Source organism: Desmodus rotundus, chromosome 1 (genome assembly GCF_022682495.2).
Source record: "Desmodus rotundus isolate HL8 chromosome 1, HLdesRot8A.1, whole genome shotgun sequence".
NCBI classification, from domain to species: Eukaryota; Metazoa; Chordata; class Mammalia; order Chiroptera; family Phyllostomidae; genus Desmodus; species Desmodus rotundus.
Window position 1 is genome coordinate 29,797,707 of NC_071387.1, and position 26,143 is coordinate 29,823,849.

The following is a 26,143-nucleotide window of genomic DNA, read 5'->3' on the forward strand; positions in this document are numbered from 1 at the left end:
CAGCCGCTCTACTCTACAGCCCCTCATTCACGCCAACCGAGGAGGAAGGCGCGGCCGAGGTAGAACAGCTCAGTCCTGTTCACGCTGAAATGTGACTACCACAGCGAGGTTAGTGAACACGTCCATCATCTCGCAAAATTGTTTTTTTATGGTGAGATTTAAGATCCACTCTCTTAGCAACTTTCAAGTATACAATACAGTGTTAGAACTATAGTCACCAGGCTGAATATTATGAGATACCAGAACTTATTCATCTTAGAACTGTAAGTCTGAACCCCTTGACCAATGTCTCATTTCCTCCACCCCCCAGCCCCTGGCAACCAGCATTCTACTCTCTGTGCCTGTGAATGTGGCTTTTAGACCCTACTCTGGATGTCCTACAGTGTTCCTCTTTCTCTGCCTGACAGTTCATTTAGCACAGTGCCCTCAAGGTCCATCCCTGTTGTCACAAATGGCAGAAATTCCTTTTTATAGCTGAATAATATTCCATTGCATATATTTTAATTTAATGTTTGTTTTTTCCATTACCATTTAGTCGCCTTTTTATTTTTTAAAAGATTTTGTTTATTTATTTTTAGAGAGAGGGAAAGGGAGGAAGAGAGGGAGAGAAACGTCAATATGTGGTTGCCTCCCACACGCCCCCTACAGGGGACCTGGCCTGCAACCCAGGCATGTGCCCTGACTGGGGATCCAACTGGCGACCCTTTGGTTTGCAGGCAGGCACTCAGTCCACTGAGCCACACCAGCCAGGGTGCCATTTAGTCCCCTTATATATTTTCCTTTATCCCTTTAGCCACACATGGAAGGACTCTTAGCTTGCATACATTATTTTAAACAAAATTTGGCTCATTCTGTGTTTATATACGTTTATACCCTCCATTTTCCACTTAACATAGTGCCATCTGCTTTTCCTTAATTATTAAATCTTCTATGATATGATCTTTTTTTTTTCTTAGCAGAAGGATATTCTACTTTAATTTAGTAACTTATTCAAGTTTTTGTACCACCATCTCTGCAGGGAGTGTCTTTGTTTAGAAATCATTACCTGTATTTCTGGTGGGTTTTTTTTTTCCTTGTGGAGAAATTCACAGAAGTGGCATTACTGGGTCAGAGGCTTGGTACATCTGTGAGGCTCTCATCTTCCAGAGAGGCTAATTTATCTTCCACTCCCATGTCTGGGAGTGCCCCCAAAGAAAAACTGTTTGGTTACATTTGAGGACAGTCAGCAACTTAGACTTTGCTTAAAACGTGAGGCTAAGCAGTTTCCTTTCATCAGAGACAGCCCAGGTCCAGGCGCGGGCCGTGGGGGCAGGACCGGAGGCTGCCAGGCTGGCCCGCGGGGTTTCTGCAGGCCTGGGGGGCTTCCCAGGGTGCAGGACTCTCAGCGCCCACTGTGATGGTCCCAGGCAGACCCAAACAGCGGGTCACCTCAGTGACCAGCTCCTGGCATGACTCTGAGCAAGCCGTTACCTTCTGTCCCTGTGAGGGTGACACCCTGAGCTGGCAGCAGGGGGATGGAGGACCCGTGAGAGGCAGAGGAGCCCTGTCCCTCCTGCAGTACAGGAGAGAGGTCAGAAGAGGAACAGCTGTCCCTCCTAGGGGAGTACGGGAGGTCCTGGCTCACAGCCTCACTCCACCCCTTGCAGCTATGTGGCCTGGGCAAGGTGCAAAAACCTGTTTCCTCCACGGTAAAGTGGTGCAGGACCTCACAGGGTTATTGCAAAGACTGCACGCTGTGTTGGACAAACGCCCTTAGCATGCCTTAGCTTCGCCAAGCTTCAGACAACGTGGGTTAGGGGGAGAACCAAGGTTGATTTTCACAGGAAAGGCAGAGGTCATTACAGCCATAGAATTTCAAAGGAAGGAGGGCCTGGGATTCCCAGAAGGCTTCCTGTGGGAGGTGAAGTGGAGTCTACAAATAAAGTTTGTCCTGGTCCTACTGAACGTGTACAAAGTAGGGATCACAGGTTAAGATCCTTTTCCTTTCTGGACCAACATCCAGAGCTGCCTCTCCATTCTCTCTATTCCCCTACCTAGGCATCTTCTGACATTCCATTTTCATTTGTTATTTAAATTAATGCTAACATGCTGCAGTTATTTAAATAATAAGCATCTGTTGTGTTTCTATTTAAATAATTACACTGGTTGTTTATTTCAATATTAAACCTATTTATTGCCTTTACTGTTTATCTATGCAGTGTCTTTAGTGTTTAAATATTAAACATGCATTAATTATTCATTGTCGGTCTCCACCCACTGGAATGTCACTAGAACATAGATTCCACACGAGCAGGGATCCAGCAGAGCTTCTGAAACATAGTAGGTGCTCAATAAGAATTTGTTCAATGATGCAAAAATGATAGAAGTTCCCACATATGGAGAGCTTGCTGTGCCCTGTACACGCACTGGTCCCCCTTGATGAAAGCCCACTGTGCAGACGAGAAACCCAGGCTCAGAGGGTGCAGTGACTGTGAGGAAAAGCAGTGGTCAGACTGAGCGGTGGGGGCGCGGAGCTCATGATCCGTACCTCCCACCCCAGAAGAGGGTCACAGCCCACAGTGGGCAGGATCTAAAGAGAACTGCATAGTCCCTCCTTCCCCAGGAGCAAAAGAGAAAGGTGACCTTTAGAGCCTCAGGGGACCCAGCCCCTGAGCTCTGTTGCCAACTCCACACCAACCAGGACAATGAGCCCCCATCTTGCAGGATGTGCCATCTTGGGGAGCCTCTCTCAGGGACTCAGAAGGTGGGAAGATGGAGATATTGAGGCTCAGAGGGAGGGCGGGTTTTGACCCAAGGGCACCACCAGGACGTGGTGGGTCCAGGGTCCAAACCAGGTATGCTGACTTTGCAACCCTAGTTCAGTGTTTCCCACCTTGCTTCATCATAAGGTTCATAAGTGACTCCTGTAAAATACAAAATCCTCAACCCTTCCTCTTGGAGATTTTTTTTAAAGATCTTATTAACTTTTAGAGAGAGGGGAAGGGAGGTAGAAAGAGAGGGAGAGAAACATCGATGTGCCAGAGAAACATCAATAGACTGCCTGCCTCTCATGCGCCCCCAACCTGGGACCTGGCCTGCAAACCAGGCATGTGCCCTGATTAAGAATCGAACCAGTGACCTTTCTGTTTGTGGGAGGATGCCCAGCCCACGCAGCAGCACCAGTCAGGGCACTCTTAGGGGTTTTAATTCAGTAATGTTTTGGGGGGTGTCAGGAACCTATACAGTATCTGCAACAAGCTCCTCAGGGGTATCTTATGATCGGAGAGTCTTGGTAAAGGGCTAGTCTGTCTGCAGCCCTGCAGCCTAATCTTTTCCCCAAGTTCAAGGCACCAAATACTCAACTGTGCTTCTGTTCTCAAAAGCAATGGAGTGGTGGGGTCCCAGCCTCACCTCTCACTAGGCAGTAAACTTGAGCAGGTCACGGTACTTCTTAGAGTACACAAATTATGTGAAAATCTGAGGAAATATCTATTATGCAACTGCTTGGAAAACCCAGAGTATTGTGCAAATGTCTGATGTTGTTTTATTGACTCAGCCCTTGCTAGATAAAAATGTTTGTATTTCACAAGTATGTGTCACTTAGACACTAAGTAAGGTGTCCTATGATCCCACCCAGAGGTCAGCAACTGTTCTGAGCCCTGAGGACTACCAGAGGCACAGGCTCTGTCTATAGGTGTGCCTGGGATAAAGGCAAAGTTGGAGAACAGGAATAAGGTCAGGAAGAATGACAAGCCTGGTGTCTCCTTCTCTGCATACTCCTTCCCATCCCATGCTTTCCCTAAAGCCCACCTTGTTTAAATCCCAGTCATGCTTTGTAGGTCCTCTTCCAGGCAGCTTTCCCTGATTGCAGCTAGTGCATATTCCCTCTCTGTGGACGCATAGCACTTGGTATGTGCCTGTCTCGGCACTGATGGTTTCTCCTTAGGACTGGACCCGTTTCCCCTGTGGGCTGCAGGCACCGGTGTTTCAAACTTCAGGTCACCGTTGTGGGTCAGGACATCGATTTAGGGCTGTTGTTTCCCAAAATTGCCTAGGAATTGCCTGGGGCTTGCATTAAATGTAGACAGGCCAACTGACCTCTCCCTAGAAACCCTGATTTTGTAGTAGGCTGATTTGGAAATGAGGATCTATTTTTTAACCAAATTTCCAGGACCTAGAATCTAGCTTTTCAACCTATGAAGTGCATATAATTCACCTGGTGACCTTGTTAAATACAGATACTAGTTCACTATGTCTGGGTCAGGCCAGGAAGAACCTTCTCTAACAGCTCCAGGTGATATCTATGCTGCAGGTCTAGGATCACAGGCTGCTTGGACAAGTTCAGGTGACTCTTTTTTTTTTTTTTTAAACAAATATTTATTTATTGATTTTAGAGAGGGGAGGGAGAGAAAGACAAACTCCCATTTGTTCTTCTACTTCCTTATGCATTCATTGGTTGATAGTTTTTTCCTAAGACTTTATTTCTTTACTTTGAGAGAGAGGGCAAGGGAAGGAGAGAGGGACAGGAACATCAGTGTATGGTTGCCTCTCACATGCCCCCCACCACGGACCCGGACCCGGCCTGCAGCCCAGGCATGCTCCCTGACTGGGAATCGAATCAGAGACCCCTTGGTTTGCAGGCTGGCACTCAATCCACTGAGTCACAGCAGCCAGGGCCATTGGTTGATTCTTTATGTGCCCTAACCTGGGATCAAACCTGCAACCCTGGTGTATCCAGACGTCACTCTGAAACACCGGGCCAGGGAGGTGGTTCTTATCTTTAGGCACGTTGGGGATGCAAGTACTTAGTGCTGTTTGCAACCTCAGCACACCTGGGAGGTTTTAAAAATTACTACCGTCCAGGTCCCACAGCAGACTAATTAAATCAGAATCTCTCAAGTTTTGTTTGGTTAGTTTAGTTTTTAAAGGTTCCCAGATAGTTCTGTTGTAAAACAGGCTTAAAACTCACTCTCCACCAGCATGAAAATAAATTAATGAACAAACGGAACAGACCGTCTCACAAGCTCGTGGGATAAAACCTTTGACTCAGTTATCTGTGTTGTGTATGCAGATGATATGAGTCGCCAGTTCAGTATGAATCTGCAAATGAATGAAGGAGAAAGGAAGCAGGCCCAGGAGTTTACCGACCAGCTGCAGGAATGGAAGGAATTCAAGGACACCCTGGGGGGAGAGGGGAGCAGGGCTGACAGCGCAGAGGGGGAGCTCTGCAGCATCAGATCGTGAGGTCAGGGTCAGGGAAAGCAGCAAGAAGCTGTGTATATGTGAAGGGTGAAGAGAAGGCAGGGCCTACCAGGCACAGAGGACAAAATGTACGCAGTTTATGGGTGTGTAAAAGGCGGCAGCAAGTTCATGGAAGGGAACCAGCAGTGCTGGCCTCAAGGCTGGAGCAGGACGTCAAGGGAAGTGGCAGAGATAGGCGCAGAGAACTGCAGGGGCCTGGGAAATTGGGAGCTGAAGAGAAGGGAAGGTCGTTGACCGCTTGCTAGGGAATGACCTAAGGTGACCTTATTTGGGCAGAGCCACTCACAGTAGTGAGACTCCACTGGCAGCTTGCAGAGAACTGTTTTTGTGGACAGAAGGGCCCATGGAGTGCGAGGACACTAGACAACTTCCTGGGAAGCATTCAGCGGGAGGGAGTGGAGAGTGCTTCAGCAAAGACCCATCAGCAACACTGCCACCCTCTCCACCACCGTTTCATTTGGGCAAGCACCCTATTTGCCAAGCACTACATTGGAAGGCCAGAAACAAGTCCCACAACTCTGCCCTAGTGAGCTGGGTAAGAGAAGACTTTCCAGAGCAGGAGGCACAGGGCCTTGAAGAGTTAACAACTTTGCAATGATGAAAGTGGGGGAAAGACTTGAACACAAGGCTTTGTAAAACACTCTATGTGGCTGAAACACAGAATGTAGTTGGGAGTGAGATGGGCTAATAGGCAGAGGTACCAGGACACAGCCCTCACACCAAGTTAAGGAATTTGGATTTATTGAAGAGGCAAGAGGAAACCATCGGTGGCCTTTAGGCTGAGAAGCGAGAAGAGCAAAGCTGGGTTAGAGGACACAGCCTGACAGCTGACATGGAGGCTGCAGGTACAGTCAAACCTGTGTTCGAGAGTCTCCCATCTCAGACAATTCATTTTCCGAACAGCCTACCAGAGCGAATTAAGTTGAAGAACTGAGGTTCCACTGTACAGAGAACGGTTTAAGAGACTGAAGAATGAATGAAAGAATGTGTGGATGTGCACCAAGACACATCATAATTAAAATGTCAGAGGTTAAAGATAGAGAATCTTAAAAGCAGCAAGAGAAGAGCAGTTAGTTACCTACAAGGGCACATCCATGAAACTGTCAGCAGATTTCTTAACAGAAACTTTGCAGGCCAGAAGGGACTGGCATGAAATATTCAAAGTGATGAAAAGCAAGGACCTACAATCAAGATTAGTCTCAGCAAGGCTATCATTCAGAATCGAACAAAAACTAAAGAGCTTCCCAGACAAGAAAAAGTTAAGAGAGTTCATCACCACCAAACTGGTATTATAAGAAATGTTGAGAAGGAAGAGGAGAGGGAGAAGGGAATAGGGGGAGGGGAGGGGAGAGGAAGGGAAGGAAGAGGAGGGGAGGGGAAGAAAGATAAAAAACATTAATAAAATGGCAATAACTACATACATATCAATAATTATTTTAAACATAAATAGATTAAATGCTCCAATCAAAAGACAGGGTAACCAGCCCTGGCTGGTGTGGCTCAGTGGATTGAGTGCTGGCCTGCAAACCAAAGGGTAGCCAGTTCTATTCCCAGTCAGGGCACATGCCTGGGTTGTGGACCAGGTCCCCAGTTGGGGGTACACAAGAGGCAACCACACACTGATGTTTCTCTCCCTGTCTTTCTCCCTCCCTTGCCCTCTCTTTACAAATAAATAAATAAAATCTTAAAAAAAAAAAGACAGGGTAACAGGGTAACTGGATAAGAAAACAAGACCCATACATACGCTGTCTACAACAGACCCAGATCAAAAGACACAGACTGAAGGTAAAGGGATGCAAAAAGATATTTCATACAAATGGAAATGGAAGGATAACAACACTAATATTAGACAAAATAGATGAGACAAAGCAGGGCCCAACAATTCCACTTTGGGATATTTACCCAAAGAAACCCAAAACACTAAATAAAAAAGACATATACACCCCTATGTTCATTGCATTATTTCGATAGACAAGATATGGAAGCAACCTAAGTGTCCATCGACAGACAAGCGTGTAAAGAGGTGGTACATATATACAGTGAATTATTGCTCAGCCAGGAAAAAAGTGCCAAACCTCGCCACTTGTGACAATATGGATAGAGCTAGAGGGTATTATGCTAAATGAAATAAGTCAGACAGAGACAAATACCACACTTATTTTCAATTGTATGTGGAACCTAAAAAAAACACAAGATAAATGAACAAACTCATAAGTACACAGAACAAATGGATGGTTACCAGGTGAAGGGGGGGCGGAGAGCTGGGTAAAAAAATGAAGGGATCAGTAAGTACAAATTGGCAGTTACAGAATAGCTATGGGGATGGAAAGTACAGCATAGGGAATATAGTCAATAATGTTGTGATAACTATGAATGATGTCAGTGGTACTAGACTTATGGGGGGGATTACTTCGTAGGTTACATGTCTAACCACTCTGCAGTGCACCTGACACTAGTGTAGCATTGAATGTCAACTGCAATTAAAAATGTAGAGAAAAATAATGGGTGGATGTGGACAGAGAAATGGAAAGCTAACTTTATGATATCCTGAATCAGAAAATAGAGGGCTTTCATTTCCAAACTTCATATGCCCAAGAAGAGCCAATTAAAGACGTGCAGGTTCCCGACAAGGAACGAAGGCTGCAGGAGCCGAGGGCGGCACTGCGGCCGGTAGCGTAGGAGAAACAGACTGGCCCGGCTCCCGCCCAGACTGTTCCCGCTGGCCTGGGATCTCCCCAATTGTGTGTTTAATTTCAATCTTTTCCTCCTTTTCAGGTTTTACCACAGGAGAATAACCCTCCATTCTAAGTACAAATGAATTATTTATGCTTATGAACATGCTGGCTGCCTGCCTGGTTTATTTATTTTTCAGATAATACATGTCAGTAGGAATTCACACAAGACAGGGCAAACATAATTTGAGAAAAATGTCCTTCCAGTGTTGCCTGATTAATCATCCCAAGCCACTGTGTGGCCTTGTCATTATCCCGTGGAGTCCAAAATCTCTCTCTGCACACTGATTACATGCCAGGTGCGTGTCTGACAGCCAGGATTTGCACTATCAGACCCCACCACCCGACCTTTACAATCTTATCTCCTGCATTGTGACTTTCTCCATGAGTCCAAATTCCACTCACTCATCCTCCAAGGCCCCGTTCAAACACCTCCTACCCTATAATGTGTTCCCAGCTCTCTCTCAGAGGGAACGGCCCCTCCATGCTTCCGAATGTTCAGTCTCTTGTTTTTATATCCTTTATTCGATTCTAAGCTACCCCAAGGGAGCTGAGGCATGGGCAATGGCACTCGGTAGAGTATTTGCTGAAATTAGGTAGCAGTCTCCCACATCCCAAGGTACAGTTAAGCAGGCCAGCTCAAGCAGGCCACACGACATTCTAGAGTCAACATCTACAAAGTGCCCCTGGGGGACGTGGGCGAGGAAAGCCACCTACCCAAAGCCCACACATACCCGAATGCTTCACTCCAGGAGGTGCTTACTGGCCTCCACTTCACATATGTGACGAGGCTCCGGAAGAGCCTCTCCTCTCCAAACTGACCTTTCCGTTTCCCTCCCCCCCTCACATCTGCGTGCCTTCCAGTTTACAAGTTAGACCATTACTCCCAGTAATTCTTACAAAGGCAGGTTACTTTTCAGACAGGTATCTGGGGCTCAGGGATCAGTGACCTCTCCAAGGTCACTCCCAGGAAGTGTCAGGCCTATTACCTGCCCTCCGCCTCCGAACTGCTGGTGGAGTCCCAGACTCCAAGCTGTCTGAGGTGGAGAGGGTAAACGGGTTTTAAAGTGATTTAGATGTCCTAATGCACGCACAGGTGTTCTATAAACTGTGGCATTGGCAGCTGGCAAAAGGCCACTCCGAGGGTTTGATGAAACTGACCAAGGATAGAAAGGGGGGCTAGGTGGAGTACTTTCAGGTCTTTAAGGCACCCGTTTGCTTGCCAATCACAACTATCAATTCCCACTGGTCCTCCCGCAGGCTGCACAGGAGAGAAAGCGTTGGCTGTTTGTGGCACGGCAAGGCCACCGTACGGTGCCAAGGTTACGTTGTTTTGACTAAAGAAGTCCCAATGCCTTACTGACAGCTGTGATGGATGACCCTCTGTACACGTCCTGCGGTGGCGAACTAACTCCAAGAGGTGGTCGACACACCCTGACGCTCAAGGTTTTAAAGGAGAGGCGTGGCGGCGGCGGCGTCTCCCTCACGTGATAGGGCTCGGATTGCGCAAGCGCGTCAAGCTACGCCCCGAGAACTGGGGGTCGGTGAAGGTCTGCGCCTGCGCGGCCTTCCCTGCTCGTGGATCCGCCGGCCGGCGGCTACCAGGCGTGGAGCCGGGCGCCCGCGGCGATGGGTGAGTGCGAGCAGAACGCGAGAGGGGAGCACGAGGTTTCCCTCGGCCTCGTGGTGGAGGGCGTGGACGCACGGAGGAGGGTCTGAGGAGGCCGCTCGGCCGGGTCCCTCAGCGCGCTCGCACTGCGCCCCCGCGACGCGGGTTCCGTTCGCTCCCGAGGTTCGCGGATCCCTGCGTCCATGCCTGTCCCTGGGTTTCGCCGGGCCCGGGGCGGCGTCTGGCTGCGGGAACGAGCTTTTCCCGCGCAGCAGGAGGCTGTGCGTTCTTTTGGGCGCGCCCCGAGTGGGGAGGTGCCTCGCAGCGCGCTCCAGCTGCAGGGCGGGGAGGGGCCGGGCTCTGCCTGCGCCCCGGGAGAAGGGCGGTACTGGGACGGCAGGAGGGCCCCCGCCCCCCCGGGGACTGGGATTCCGGACCCCAGACTCTATTGAACGTCGAAGACGGAAGGGGCAATCCTGTCCAACTCCCTCGCCTCCCTGCCGGTCCTTTTCTCAGAGATTGGCCAGATGGACGCCTGCAGAGAGGTAAGTTCTGCCACACAGCTAAACAATGCTTCTTCTGCGACACCATGTTGCTGCTTCGCGTTGTGCGAAACCCGGTGTGCAGGCTTTTGGGAGGAGGGTAGGGAAGGGGGGACGGTATTGTTCATTGTAAATTTGTCCTGATTATTTGGTTTTAAGGTTAGCTAGATGGAGTATGTCGACGCCTCAGCTATAGTTACTCTTTAGGCATAATTGTATTTTGTCCCTTAGAATTATACACAGCTGGTCTTAATTCACACTTTCTGTTTCTCTACCTGTAAACTGTGAAGCCCTTAAAATAAATATATAGTAACCTTGCCGCTTTGAGCCTCCTCTGCCCTTGTTTTGAAAGGATTCCATAAAATTAAAAGGTGCAAGTACTGGTCGGGTTCCCTAGTGGTTCCAGAGCAAAGGTTAGGCACTTTGGAGTTACCTTTGGTGCACCTCGGGGAAAAATCGCAAGCTGTTGTCTCTCAGAGGAGTGGACTTACCTGGTCTCTCCTTTGGTAGTAAGCCCAGAGAAGTGGATTTTTAAATTCTAGACTTTGCTTTGTATTTATAATAGCAAGAGTGTCATAACTGGGACTAGAACCTGGGTTGATCTTGTCCTGAATGCTGAGTCAGAGGTGTGGACCAGTGCGAGTTCCCGTCATTTGAGAATTACGGTCGCCTTCTCCCCAGTTGTGCACAAAGACCTTTGCGCTGGGATCACATCTGCTCCCTGTTTATCTCTTTGGGCTGTAAATTATTGTGAGTATTTAGACTCCACGCTGTTTTCTTACGCAGCACAGTTTGACACTTGCAGTTGCTTGAAAGTCAACTTCATTAATTTCTCTTCCTGATGTTGAGATAGGTTGGGTGTTTTAGGGAGTGTAAAAATAGTAAATAAATTTTGCAATAAATTGCAAAAAAAATACGTGTTAAAGAATTTAAAATGAGATCAATTTAGCAAAGAAATGTATCCATGTTCATAGTATAGATAAACCTACAAAATTCTAAATTTTGTTTCCCCAGAATACTGTGCGCACTATCCTTCCTTCTATTGCCAAATTAAGAACCTGTTCCTACCATTGTGGTGTGTAGGATGAAACTAGAGGGAAAGCTTTAAATCTGTGGAGTTTGGGTTTTGCTGCATTCCTTTTTCCTGTGTCCAGGCCTTTTTTTTTAAACCTGAGGCTCTAAATGTACAGTAATGTTCCTAAAACGTCTTAAATAGTTCAATATGGTGGCTAACTTATGTTTAATAACAGTCCTATTACTACTAGGAGTGATTACAACTGAATGAAGTAACTATTTATTTATTTATTTATTTATTTATTTATTTATTTATTTTTGGAGAGGGGGAGAGCGGGAGAAGAAACATCAGTGTGTGGTTGTCTCTCTAGCACCCCCTACTGGGGACCTGGCATGTGACCTGACTGGGAATCCCGCAAGCAACCCTTTGGTTTGCAGTCCAGTGTTCAGTCCACTGAGCTACACCAGCCAGGGCTGAATGAAGTAACTTGAATTTGCAAAATTTTGGAAAGTAATGCTAGTACCATTCCACTAAGAATTAAAAATGAATATGGACAAAATGTTGTTGTTGAGGTGCGCAAATAACTTGGTCTGTATTATCAAGGAACATATATTGTTAAACAGCTTGTAAGTAGCAGCGTTAGAATTTAAAATATATTGTTGTGTTCAGTACATACTAATGAAGTTTTTTCATTCATGAACTGTTGCAGTGTGCTATTGTGTAATCGTGTGAACGTTAACCTGAATATTTTTGTTGATTATAATGTGTAGTTCTGAAACTGAAGAAAACAAAAGCGTTACATGGATAACAAGCATTTCTGTGCTAGTTGTCTTATAGTACTAATAAGGGTTTTTAACTCATGTCAGTCAGCTGAAACAGTAAGAAGTAAGGATATAAGATTAAATGATTAATAATTGTCAAACTATATTCTGGCAAACTTCGTAAGCATCTGTAAAAGTTTTTTTTTTTTTTTTTAACTAAAAATGACATTGGCTTCTTTAATTGGTTAAAAGCACAAAATTTAACAAGCAGGAGGTCTGTTCAAAAAAACAAATTAAAAAAGCTGTGTGGTTGTTTTTTTTCCCCAGTTCTCTCAAGTCAGATATATACACACCCACAAAAATGGTGTGTGAAGGGAATTTGTCATGCATAAGAAGTTGTATCCTGAATTAAGGGAAACAGCTATTGAAACAGGAACGAACACAAAGTCAGCAACAGGTTAACAATTTTTAAAACTGAGTCTTCAAATGTATGGCACAATGCTATACTATGTAAAGTTAAAGTACTGCTAGATATGAAGGAGGAAGTCTGTAGCTTTTAGCAAAAATGCTTTTTCAGAAAAACAAGTCAAAACAATACAATCAGCAGACGAAGGAGTTTATCAGAATTTCCACTTCTCATATCTGTGCTAGACTATTTCTGTTTATCCAGAATGGACTAAAATTTCAGGCCAAAATGGACATTTTTAACATTTCTTACTCTATCCATTTAAAGGGCTCTGTTTCTTTCCCCCTTACCCTGTAATTCAGAATAATCCAGCAGAAAGATGGCTGCTTTTAGAATTGGCTATTTTATTGGGGGGGAGTGAGAATGTCATAGAGCCCGGGTACTTTATGCTCATATGCATCCATCACTGGCGTCCTGCCGTTTGCCTAACACTTAGGAATGGACTTGGTGAACTTAGATTCCCACTTTTGCTTTGTTCTCCCATAGATGAAGGTCAGCTTGTCACTGAGCCTTTGAGGCTGAAGGACAGTTGCCAGATGTCAGGTTCCGTTCTTACTGGATCTTTCCTGTGGGTCATGAGAAATATGCTCTTCTCTGAGCATAAAGACAGCATAGGGCACCACAGACAAGCCCGCACAGGCTTGGTCTCAGGAAAAGGGCGCACATACAATGATCCCAAATCAAAGCCACTATTGCAAAGAAACAGAAGATGGTGCAGGTGGCGAGGTGACCACCAGACCAAACTTCTCCACAGAATATCTTAAACAGAAATAAAAGTTTTGCTGAAAGGAAAATGTAGCCTTAAATACTAAAATTATGAAACAAAGAATAAATAAAAATAAACATCTAACTCAAAAAATTATAATAATTTTTCTCCTCCTACTGGCAGAGGAGGAGAAAGGTGATAATAAAGAGGAAAAACATTTAAAAACTGAAAAACGGTAAAATTGGAAAATGCAGAAGCTGGTTCTTTGCCAAGATGGGAAGAATGTAAACTAGATACACTGGCTACCCTGCTCAAGAAAGAGTATAAGTACCTAAGATTAGATTTACCTTTTTGTTTTTTAAAATATTTTATTTATTTATTTTTGGAGAGGGGAAGGGAGGGAGAAAGAGAGGGAAAGAAACATCAATATGTGGTTGCCTCTTGCACACCCCCCGACGGGGGACCTGGCCTGCACTCCAGGCATGTGCCCTGACTGGGAATTAAACCAGCAACCCCTTGCTTCACAGGCCAGTGCTCAGTCCACTGAGCCCCACGAGCCAGGGCTAGATGTATTTTTTAAAAAATAGCAAGTGCTTTATAAGACTATATAAATAAACCAGAATTTTCTTTTAAAGGACATCCAATTATCTAAATTGACTCCAGAAGAGAGAACCTAACAGACCATTAACAATGGAAGAAATTGAGAACATTATCAAAAAGCTACCATTCTTCAAAACACCAGGCCCAGATGGTGTTACAGGTGAATTTGTTTTGTTTTGTTTTGTAAGTATAGTTGGTGTACAATGTTACATTCCTTTCAGGCGCACAATATTCAACGTCTGTATACCGTCAACTACAGTGTGATCACCTCACTGTGTAGTAATCACCTGTCACCGTGCAAACTTTTCACAATGTATTACGTATTACCGGCTATATTCCCCTTCTACAGGTGAATTTTTTTTAACTTTGAAAGTTTAACTTTTAACTTTGATAGGAAAATTCTTATCATAATTTTGATAAGATTTAAATTGTTCATGACATAAAGATGGAAAAATAAGATTCTTTTTACAAGCCAGTGGAACAGTGATACCTGAACTTAACGTGATGATAGTAATAAATTGAAAAATTTGTATACAGTTATGAAGGGTATTGTGAAGTTTTAAAATAAAATATTAGCCGATGGTATTTAGCAATACATTAAAAGAATATTTCACCATGGCCAAATAGGACTCATAACCATATTACAAGAGAGAGTAATTACCAAAAACATGCTAATGTATATACCAAATAAGTACATCAGAAAAGAACAATAGTAGTTTATCCTTGTTGAGCACCTGTTGTATTCTAGACTTCTCTCCTGGGTGCTTCACATTAATTAATCAGCCTGTGAGGCAGGTAACACCCTGGTTTTATAAATGAGAAAACTAAGCCGTAGAGACATCAAGTGACTTGTTGAAAGTCACACAGTAGCTATATGGCGGGGCCAGGGTTTGAGCCTGCGCAATTAGCTGTAACTCTTAAATGTTACACTTTGCCTCCAGTATCCATGTATCATCTCAGTTGCTTCCTAAAAGCATTGACCAAAGTTCAAGGTAGATTTTGGATTTAGTATTTGTGGAAAGGGGTGGAGGTGGATGAACTTTAGTAAAGCGAGAGTAATGTATATTCCCTTCCCATGTTTGAAAACTCTCTAAGAGGCCCTAGTCTCGATTGATTATTAGTACTGGAAGAAATGGAATCCATTTTTATTTGGAACATAATTTCCTAGTAAATAGTAGTGGGCAGGGGCTTAAAGTATAATTGCAGATACTATACGAATTCTTAGAATTAATGCAGAATGAAGGGTTGGAGATTTTCGCCTAGTTTGTCAGATGAAATGACAGCACTGGAAAGACCTGCTCCACTTCAGGTTTGCAGCACAGTCCTAAAGACAGGCGGGGACAGACAGTGAATGGGGAACCTTGCGTGGGAGCGTTTCTGTGTCGTGATAACTTGTTTCCCTGTAAACTCGAAACTGCTAGGACTCAAGTTTTGCACACTCCAATGACAAGACCTCCCTGTTTCTCAAACCAAAAGCCAGTGTCATGGTTAACGGTAATCCCTGGCCGAGCTCCCACAGATGTCAAGAAAAGTTCAGGACGTTCACTCTTACCATGTTTAATTTTGTTCAAGAAGGTAGAAGAAATAAAGATATGTGTCATAAAGGAAAAGGCAAAATTCATGAAATGTATTATGTATAGTGGAAAGCAATTCCACCAAAAAACCCAGAAATAGTAGATTTGGTAAGTTGGCTGGTTCTAACCTTAAATACACAAGAATCGGTAGCTTTTTCACATGCACATAAAAAGCAGTTAGAAAATTAATTGGAAGGAAATGGACTGTTCATAATAGTGACCAAAAGGCGAAATACCTAGACATGCTCAAGATCTATATGAAAAAATTTAAATGCTACTAAGGTTTGTAGAAAGATACAGGGAAATAGGGAGATATCATGTCCTTGTAAGGTAAGGTTCGATTTTGGAAAAGTTCTTCAAGTTTATAAAGTCACTGTCACTATAAAATACCAACAAGATTTTGGGGAGGAATACAACAAAAATACACTGAAGTTTATCTAGAAAAGTGTAGGAGCCCATAAAGCTGATAATTCTGATAGGAAAAGTAGAAGGGGAAGTCCTACTAGGTAATGAAATCTGTTCTGATGCTGCAGTGGGTTAAAAGAGGTTGCTGTTGGGGAAGAAATACTAGGCTAATGGTTGAGCAGATGGAGTGCAGAAATAAATACAAAATGCCTGTGGATATTTAGGTGATGTTCTTATCTTTGCCTGGCTCTTTATACTAAAATTCCAGAGAGATTATAGAACAGATAATGAAACCGTAAAAGTTGTAAAAGGAATTACTTGTTTATAATTTTAGAGTAAAGAAGGACACAAAACCTTGAAACCAAAATCAATACATTTAATATCCAAATTCAAAACTTCAGTATCATAAGAATGATACAAAGTGGAGAAAGTATTTGTCACAATTTGATTAATACAGGATTGATTTTCTTCATATGCAAATAAGTTTCACAAATCAGTTAAAAAACATGAAGTATGTACAGAAAAATAGGTAAAATGAAAATTTATAGTGAAAGAAATTCACAGTCAATTAAAATGAAAAATAATGAATTTTATTCAAAAAATTGAAATGACAGAGTGAGATTTTTTTCACCCATCACTTTGACAAAAATCGCAGTTAAATACCTGATGCTGGAATGGTAGGGAACTTGGTCCTGGCGCACACCTGATGGAGATGGAAATCATAAGTTTTCTGGGAGCAGTGAGGGGCGGCTATCAAGTGAAAGTGCGCAGCGCCAAACCAGCAGTCCCGTTGTAAAGATTTGCCCACAGACAGACTGGTGAGTGCGCAGGCATAGGGACAGAGCTGCTCCTGGCAGCATTGTTTCAAAGAAAAAAAACAAACCAAAGCCAAAAAACTAACCATAAATAGTAAATAGAGTAGATTATAATATAATTATGTAATATATTTATATATAATGATACAATACATCTGTTTGATAGAATACTGTGCAACCATTCTAAACACTGGGATATCTCTGCTATTAGAAAATTCCCGTGGAAAACAGTATGGAATTTCCTCACAAAACTAAAAATGGAACTGCCTTTTGAGCCAGCAATTCCGCTGCTGGGATTATACCCTAAGAGCCCTGAAACACCAATCCAAAAGAACCTATGCACCCCAATGTTCACAGCAGCACAATTTACAATAGCCAAGTGCTGGAAGCAACCTAAGTGCCCATCAGCAAATGAGTGGATCAAAAAAGTATGGTACATTTACACAGTGGAATTCCACGCAGGAGAAAGAAGGAGCTTAAACCCTTTGCGACAGCATGGATGGAACTGGAGAGCATTATGCTAAGTGAAATAAGCCAGAGAGTGAGGGACAAATACCATATGATCTCACCTTTAACTGGAACATAATCAACAAAAGGAGAAAGCAAAGAAAATATAACCAGAGACATTGAAGTTAAGAACAATCTAACAATAGCCAGAGAGGAGGGGAGAGGGGTCAGTGGGGAGAAGGGTTTTCAGGAACTACTGTAAAGGACACATGGACAAAACCAAGGGGGAGGGTGGAGGCAGGGGAGGGAGGTGGGTTTAGATGGGGAGGGGTGGAGGGGCAGGGAGAAAATGCAGACAACTGTAATTGAACAATAAAATACTTTTTTAAAAAATTCCCAAATGCATTGTTGAACACCTTGCTTTTTTTTTTACTTATTTGCCCACTTTTGGTGCCTCGTGTATGGGGATCACACAGTGGTGGTTTCATGTCTGGCTTATTTCACTTAGAGTGTTGTCCTCAAGGTTCCATCCTATGTGACAGGATCCCCTTCCTTTTTGGATATATATCCAGAAGTGGGATTGCTGAATCATACGGTAATTCTGTTTAAAAATTTTTTTTAATATATTTTATTAATGGTGCTAATACAGTTGTCCCATGTTTTTTCTCCCCTTTATTCCCCTCCACCTTGCAATCCCCTCCCACCATCATTCCCCCAGCTTAGTTCATGTCCATGGGTCTTACATATAAGTTCTTTAGCTTCTCCATTTCCCATACTATTCTTAACCTCCTCCTGTCTGTTTTGTGCCTACCAATTATGCTTCTTATTCCCTGTACCTTTTCCCCATTCTCCCCCCTCCCTCCCCACTGACAGCCCTCCATGTGATCTCCATTTCTGTGACTCTGTTACTATTCTAGTTTGCTTAGTTCATTTTTGTTTTTGTTTGTTTAGGTTTGGTTGTTGATAGTTGTGAGTTTGTTGTCGTTTTACTGTTCATAGTTTAGATCACCTTTTTCTTAGATAAGTCCCTTTAACTTTACCTTATCTAGGAAGCACTATATCTATCTGCCCTTCCAATCTAAATGATAGCTTTGCTGCATAGAGTAATCTTGGTTGTAGGTCCTTGCCATTCATGACTGAATACTTCTTTCCAGCCCCTTCTTGCCTGCAAGGTTTCTTTTGAGAAATCAGCCGATAGTCTTCTCCTTTGTAGGTAACTGTCTCTTTTTCTCTTGCTGCTTTTAAGATTCTCTCTTTATCTTTCCATCTTGGGTAATGTAATTATGATGTGCCTTGGTGTGTTCCTTCTTGGGTCCAACTTCTTTGGGACTCTCTGAGCTTCCTGGACCTCCTAGAAGTCTATTTCCTTTTCCAAATTGGGGAAGTTCTCCTTTATTATTTTTTCAGATAGTTTTTCAATTTCTTGTTCTTCTTCTCCTTCTGGCACCTCTATGATACAGATGTTGGAACATTTAAAGTTGTTCTGGACGTTCTGAAGCCTCTCCTCATATTTTTGAATTCTTGTTTATTCATTCTGTTCTAGTTGAATGTTTATTTCTTTCTTCTGGTCCAAACCATTGATTTCAGTCCTGGTTTCCTTCTTGTCACTATTGGTTCCCTGTACATTTTCCTTTATTTCACTTTGCATAGCCTTCACTTTTTCCTCTCTTGTGTGACCATACTCAACCATTTCTGTGAGCATCCTTGATTACCAGTGTTTTAAACTCTGCATTTGATAGGTTGGCTATCTCTTGATCACTTAGTTGTATTTTTTCTGGAGCTTTGATCTGTTCTTTCATTTGGGCCATATTTTTTTGTTTCGGCACACCTGTTACATAATAAGAGGCGGAGCCTTATGTATTTGCCAGGGTGGAGCAACCCCCGCCCTCCCATCCCTATGTTGTGGTGCTGTATATGGAGGAGGGATCCGAGAGGGAACAATGCCACTTGCTCGGCACTTGGCTGGCTTTCAGTCACTTCCCCCACTAGCCACAAGCAAATTGGGCCCTTCTGGTGCTGATTCCCGGGTGGGTGGGTGGGTTTGTGTACATCCTAGGACCCTGTGTGTCTCTCCAGTAACTCTCCTGTGAGGCTGGGAGTTTCTCCTGTCACTGTGACCCCCATAGGGTTTTATAGTCAGAGGTTTTGAGCCTGTATTTCCCCGTGCTGGAACCCTGGGTTGCATAGTCTGTCCTGCTCCCCAGTTGTTCCTCCCAGTTTTGGGGCACATAAATGTGGGACCTCCCAGTCCTCCAGCCAACACCTTGTCATACGTCCTCTCCACCCCAACTGCCTGTCTCTGCCCCTCCTACCAGTGTGAATGAATGTTTCTTCATTCAACTCCTTGCTTGTTGGACTTCCATACAGTTTGATTTTCTGGCAGTTCTGGTTATTTTTTGTTTTTAAATTTGTTGTCCTTTTGGTTGTGCAGGGAGGCTGAGTGTATCTACCTATGCCTCCATCTTGGCTGGAAGTCCCTATTTTAAATTTTTTGAAGAACAGAAGCATGGCCATAATGTTTTTTAATCATCACCCAAGGACATTTTTTCATTGCTTTAGAGGTAGAGGAAGGGTCGGTGGGAGAGAGAGACAGAGACAGAGAAAGAGAAACATCTATTGGTTTCTCGTGCATGCCCCTCCTGGGCGTTAAACCCTGCAACCTGGGTGTGTACCCTGATCAGGAATTAAATCCGAGTGTTTTTCGGCCTATGGGACGGCCCTCCGACTGAGCCACACCAGCGAGAGGACACCATACAGTTTTCTTTAGAGGTTGCACCATTCTGCTTTCCCACCAGTGGTACACAAGGGTTCCAACTTCTCTACATCCCCACAAATATTTGTTGTTCTTTTCTTTTCCATTCCCCCCCTTTCCCCCTCCCCTTCCTTCCTTTAGAAGGGGCCATCCTAACGGGTCTGAGGCGATACTTCATTGTGGTTTTGATTTGCATTTCCCTGATGATAAGTGATGTCAGGCATCTCTCATATGCTTGTTGGCCATTTGTATGTCTTTGGAGAAATGCCTTTCAAGTCCTTTGCTCATTTTTAATCAGGTTATTTAACTTTTTATTGTTCAGTTGTAGTTAATTGTGATGTTTTACTGCTGAAGAATTTAAGCAATTTTGAAATATTTAACCTGATACATCTAAAATATAAAACTGTCATGTCCCCAGCTAAAGGTAATTTCTGCGACTATTTCTGGGATATAGGAAATGTTCTGGATGGTCTTAACTATTTGGATCTTTTGGGCGGGGGGGTGGGTTTAGATGACCAGCAAGAATAATCTTGCCATTTTAAGGAAACAGATATATTGTAGGGGTAGGATTTTGCCTCAGTTCTACCCAGTGGGCCGAGTCTGTACACTTAGGCTTCAAATCTTTTCCAGCATGGTCTGTTACAGCCACCTTTGTCTCGGGGTAGCCTCCCAAAGTCACTGCCCTCTATGGTATGACAGCAGGACCCTGGAGTGAGTCAGGTTTCATTTCAAGATGCCAGCTCTCCCAGTTATTAACTGTACCTTGGACCAAACAGAGTATTGGTCATTTCCTCGGTAAAGCTAGGAAAATAATACTTACTTTATAGAGTTGTTTTGAGAATTAATTCGTGAAAATACAGTGTAGAGTACCTACCTGCAGGCCTTCTTCAACCCTGTTCTTCCAGCCCCCCTTCTCAAAGTGCATGCTTGGTGTCCCTTACCCGTGCTCCATGGCTCAATTCTCATAGAAGGCACTATACTGTGGCGGCGTTGCTCACCTTGGCAGTCTCTTGTTAAATGTGAGTTCCTTGTCTTTGGATAACGAGCATTGGCAGAGGGCCTAGTTCAGCGTAGGTACTGTGTAAGCGTTAGTGAGCACGGTGATTGAATGCATGTCTTGCTGTTCTGTTTCTCATGGAAGGACTTCGTTTCAGAAGGATGATGATATATACAGTTGTGTAGTGCAGACAGTATGTATGAACCAGTCCAGGTTTCTCAATTTTTTTTTGGTCTCAGGATCCCTTTACACTTAAAAATCATTGTGGATGCCAAAGAGCCTTTACTTATGTGGATTGATATTTGTGGTCTTAGAAATTGGAACAAAATTTTTTAAATATTTATTTTTTAAATCTTTTTCTTCCCTTTTTTTTTTTTTTTTTAAGATTTTATTTCTTTTTAGAGAGAGGGGAAGGGAAGGAGAAAGAGAGGTAAACATCAATGTGTGCTTACCTTTCTCATCCCCCCTACTGGAAACCTGGCCCACAACCCAGACATGTGCCCTAGAGTGGGAATCAAACCAGAAACCTTTTGGTTCACAGGCCCACGCTCAAATCCACTGAGCTACACTAGCCAGGGCTAAAATTTTTAAATATTTATTAACTTTATAATAACGATGATAAACTCATGTTAATATAAGCAACACGTTTTCATGAAAAGTAACTTTTTAAAAAATTACTGAGAAGAGTGTGTTTTATAGTTTTGCAAGTTTCTTTAATGTCTGTCTGAAAAAGATTAAGTAGGGTCTCATATCTGCTTTGCATTCAGTCTGAGTTGTTTTGGTCAAAGTATATGCAGAACATCCAGCTTCACATAGTGTTTAGTTGGAAAAGGGGAGACCTCCAAGACCGTGGAAAGGGTCTCAAGGTCCTCTGAAAATACAACGCTGTATTTAAAGGTTTACCTATTGTCATTTTATTATTTGTAGGTTAAAAAGAATCCTTCATGAAGAAGAAAGATCTTAAGCCACAAGCCACATGATGGATTCAGAAGCTCATGAAAAGAGGTCTCCCATCATAACATCTTCAAAACAAGATATATCACCTCATATTACAGATGTTGGTGAAATGAAACATTATTTGTGTGGCTACTGTGCAGCTTTCAACAATGTAACGATCACATATCCCATTCAGAAGGTCCTCTTTCGGCAGCAGCTTTATGGAATCAAAACCAGGGATGCAGTGCTTCAGTTGAGGAGGGATGGGTTTCGAAACTTGTATCGCGGAATCCTTCCCCCATTGATGCAGAAGACGACGACGCTAGCACTTATGTTTGGTCTGTATGAGGATTTATCCTGCCTTCTCCGGAAGCACATCAGTACCCCAGAGGTTGTAACCCGAAGCATGGCAGCATTACTTGCAGGGACAACAGAAGCAATTTTCACTCCATTTGAAAGAGTTCAAACATTGCTTCAGGACCACAAGCATCATGACAAATTTACAAACACTTACCAGGCTTTCAAAGCACTGAAGTGCCATGGAGTTGGAGAGTATTATCGAGGCTTGACACCTATTCTTTTCCGCAATGGCTTCAGCAATGTCCTGTTTTTTGGCCTTCGGGGTCCCATCAAGGAGCACCTGCCTACTGCAACGACTCACAGTGCTCACTTGGTCACCGATTTCATCTGTGGAGGGCTGTTGGGTGCCATGCTGGGAATCTTGTTTTTTCCACTTAATGTTGTAAAAACTCGCATGCAGTCTCAGATTGGTGGGGAATTCCAGTCTTTTCCCAAGGTTTTCAAAAAAATCTGGTTAGAACGGGACAGGAAACTGACAAATCTTTTCAGAGGTGCCCATCTGAATTACCATCGGTCCCTCATCTCTTGGGGCATAATCAACGCGACCTATGAATTCTTGTTAAAGGTTATATGAAAGAAATCATCAGTTAAGTGCCATTTATTAACTGACTAGACCTTCAAAGAAGAAAGCAGTTTGGCCTCATCCCTAATTGGCCAAATATCAGTTGGTGTCATAAGTTTAGGGCACAGTGAATTACAGGCAAAGCTGTTCTCCTTAAGCACCAACAAATTCAGAATAAAATGTTCCAATAGGAAAATTTAAGAGTTTTGGGGTTTTGGTTTTGGGTTTTATTTTGTTCTAATTACTACCTGAGAACTTAGGCTCATTGCCGTGTTAAGAGCTGTTTATCTGATGGATGGCTTTTGACAAGGAAACCAATAGCCAAGATGGTCTTTTTCCCCGAAGTCTCTAGAACCTTCTGTATTGAAATGTAAGTGGCCGTGACCAGACAGAGAAAAGGCTCTTGGGGCCCCTCGAATTCTCAGGCTTACTTTTATTACTCCATTTCTCGCTTCTCTGTTCTTAGAAGCTGTAGAGTAGTCTTCTTTGCTAAACTTCAGCATATACACCAGAGGCCAAAGGAGCAGGACAGCGAAGAAAAGAGCTTAATAGGCGTAGGCTTCTCATGATAAATTGCTTGTATCAGTTCTTGAAACTAAAGCACCTGTTGGGGTAGTCATCATCCAGACTGTTTCTACGCAGACATGGCAGACTCAAGCAGGTGATGAAAGCTCCCATTTTGCTTTCTAGGTTTGAGAGTTTTCTGTTTAGTTCTCAATGTGACCTTAAACCTGTCCAAAACATCCTTATGTTGATTTCACTTATTTCATAGCCAAAAGATGCGGAGACTTAAATTTTGTCATAAGCATGTCATCCTAAGTTTTATATTAATTTCATTCAGATCAAATTCTCTTTAGCTCAATTTCTTTTTTTTTAAGATATTATTTATTTTTTTAGAGAGAGGAGAAGGGAGGGAGAAAGGGAGAGAAACATCAGTTGGTTGCCTCTCATACGTACCCCAAACGGGGACCAAACCTGCAACTCAAGCATGTGCCCTGACCCGGAATCAAACCGGTGACCTTTCGTTCTGCAGCACGATGCCCAACCAACTGAGCCACTCTGGTCAGGGTTCTTTAGCTCAATTCCTTTGAATTATTGTTGCCAACTTAGTAAACAGCTTTGGCTATTTTTTCCCTTTGGATAGTAGTTTGTCTTATTCAAGTATTCCATTCTCTTGAAACTCCTTTTGAAAAAGAAAAACACTGCCATAAAATTTTATTTTGGAAGTCTAAGAGGATCTCGGTTTTTTCTGGTTTCTAAATGTTTTCGGGAGGGAAATCAGGATAGCTTTCACCCCACAGGGGTTCGCTTTTCTTTCTTTCTTTCTTTTTTTTTTCTTTTTTTTTAAATCTGGAAATAGAAACTTCTATTAGGATTTTTACATTTTGGGAACCGAATCTTACTATTTTATCAGTAAAACAGTTTGAGAGAATAAGATCTAAATAGAGATATTTGAAGAGTTAATTTTAAATTTCTAGAAGTTGGTAAAATAGCTGGATAGATTACTCATACCTCACCTAGCAAGAACTTACTTGTCAAAGGACATATTTTAAAATGTTTTTTCCAGATAAGGCAAAATGACTCATATACCAATTGAATAATTAATAAAACACAAAAAACATCTAGAAAATCCATTTATCTTTTAAAAACCTACATTTGTAAATACGTGATCGAAATTGCTTTCCGGCATCTGACATGGTAGAGTAGTTAGGTTTCCTATCGCTAGTTTTTCATCATTCTGGGTAATTGCATATGGAAATGTGCACACTGACCAAAATAAAATCAGGGTCTCAATTGGTAGTTTACTCAGTTTCTGGGCAGATAGTCCAAAAAAAGATGTTTACCTCTACATGCAGTGTGGCTGGACAAATAAAATAAACATCCTTCCAACCAAAAGGCTAAGAAAGCAAAGTCAAGCATTCGTGAGACAGTAATCAAGCTCAGGAGATTTACAACTGCTCTGTTCGACCATGTGCTAGAGGGCAGTTTACTTCAGCAACACAGTGTCACCAGACAGATGTGAGCAGCATCGTTTGGCCTGTCAAACAGAGTCAAGTCAGGATTTGAAGCGGCTCTTTTAGAAGTGAATGACAGCAGTACTGTGGTGCCTGGTCCCTCATTCACGGCGTGTGTCCCCGAGGACTCCTGGGCATGTCTAGGTGCTCAGCACGAGGCAGGTGCGTGAGCCTGGGGTCGCGTCCCAGCCCTGGGGATGGACTCCGTGGGCCTTGGGTTCCACAGGGCTTCCTTCTGTCTGTACACTCCATGCAGGTGGTAGAAATCTAAGTTCTAAAGCACTTTTGTGAAATACAAGAAGTGAGAATGTGAAGGAGGATGCTTTGATTTCTGCTGTCTCAAATATGTGGCATTTACAAACAATAAATATTTTTCATGGTTTTAACGCATGCTATTTTGGGATCTCTTTGTTACTTTTTACAGCTGTTGAAGACCAAACTGCAAATACGTTACAGGGATGGTTTTGTGTTGTCATACAGACTTGTTAAATTTGACAAAAAATTCAACAGGACTTGCAGAGGACAGCTTTGTCTGAACTTTAAGTCAAAATGTGTTCATAAGATTATATTGTTTTTTACCTTCAGTGTGAACTAGTTCGGTAATTTTGAAAAGACAAATATGATCCAATAACTATTTGAAAAGCTTTAAAAGTGGCCCTTTCTGTTACATGTGCGACACAGACTGCTCATGGGCCCGGGGCGCTGGCCTTGCCCCGTGCTTCACGTCTGGTGCGCGGGTTCTGCGATGAACACACGCCGAGTGGTGCGAGCCCTCGGGACTGTCCCGCAGAGTAAATGCAACCTCTGCATGGTGACCCGCTGGTGTTGGAGATGAGGTTGATGTTTTTGTCTCAATAGTCGATGTTCATCTTACCTGAATAGTTACATAATCGCCTGCCATGTGTTGTGAACTGTGCAGTAAAACAGAAGTGTGCAAGTATAACCATCTTTGACGACTTGAAACGCCTCAGTCACAGCAGTAGTACTCAGAGGGCCGGTTGGACGTGTCAGGGAGCCGTGGGTGGTGGGCGGGTGCGGGAAACGGGATCTGGAGGGCTTCCCGCTAAGCCAGTCACGTTGACCAGTCCTGGGTCCGCGCAGGTGAGGTGCACAGCACGAGGTGTATGCCGCCAAAATGAAGGCGCGAGAGATCACTCTTGAAGAAAGACATGATTTCTTTTAAATTGAAATAATACCTGTTTTCCCATGCATATCAAACACTTGAACAGGCATTCTAAAATGTGAGGCTTTTAGCTTTAATGCTATCTTTTTATTTAGCTTAATATTAAATATTTGCCTAACTGGCTCCCAAATCGTGGGGCAGCCTCTACATGTTCAGTTTTTAAAGCTTCACTGAAATTGGTGAAGCAGCCAAGCTGTTTTTTGATATTTTGAATTTTGCAACTATGTGAGTTTAAATGAAACCTGTAAATGTTTCAGAGTTAACATGCTGTTTTTGGTAATTCTTTTTGGAATAAAGTTTTGGTGGTTTGTTGTTTTTTTTTTTAAGTCGATTTGGTCTACTCTTGTGGTTGAGTTAGAGTTACTAGTACATTCTTTTTTTTGTGGTAAATTGATACATCAGTATTTTTGTTGATAATACATTTA

General features: G+C 43.2%; 1 protein-coding gene across 6 annotated transcripts; it reads left to right on the forward strand.

Moving 5' to 3' along the window:
• The first annotated feature begins 9,326 nt into the window (after positions 1–9,326).
• On the forward strand, positions 9,327–24,921 carry SLC25A51 (solute carrier family 25 member 51). 6 transcript variants are annotated; one of them, XM_071221309.1, is made up of 3 exons: positions 9,327–9,606; positions 13,708–13,845; positions 21,590–24,921. In XM_071221309.1, the coding sequence occupies exon 3, from the start codon at positions 21,639–21,641 to the stop codon at positions 22,530–22,532; it is 894 nt and encodes a 297-aa protein (XP_071077410.1). In that variant the 5' UTR covers positions 9,327–9,606; positions 13,708–13,845; positions 21,590–21,638; the 3' UTR covers positions 22,533–24,921. The 6 variants fall into 6 exon arrangements, with proteins under 6 accessions (XP_071077410.1, XP_024415975.1, XP_024415977.1 ...); XM_024560207.4 differs by having other exon boundaries at positions 9,328–9,606; positions 13,708–13,832; XM_045195234.2 differs by lacking the exon at positions 9,327–9,606 and adding an exon at positions 9,630–10,127.
• The last annotated feature ends 1,222 nt before the right edge of the window (positions 24,922–26,143 follow it).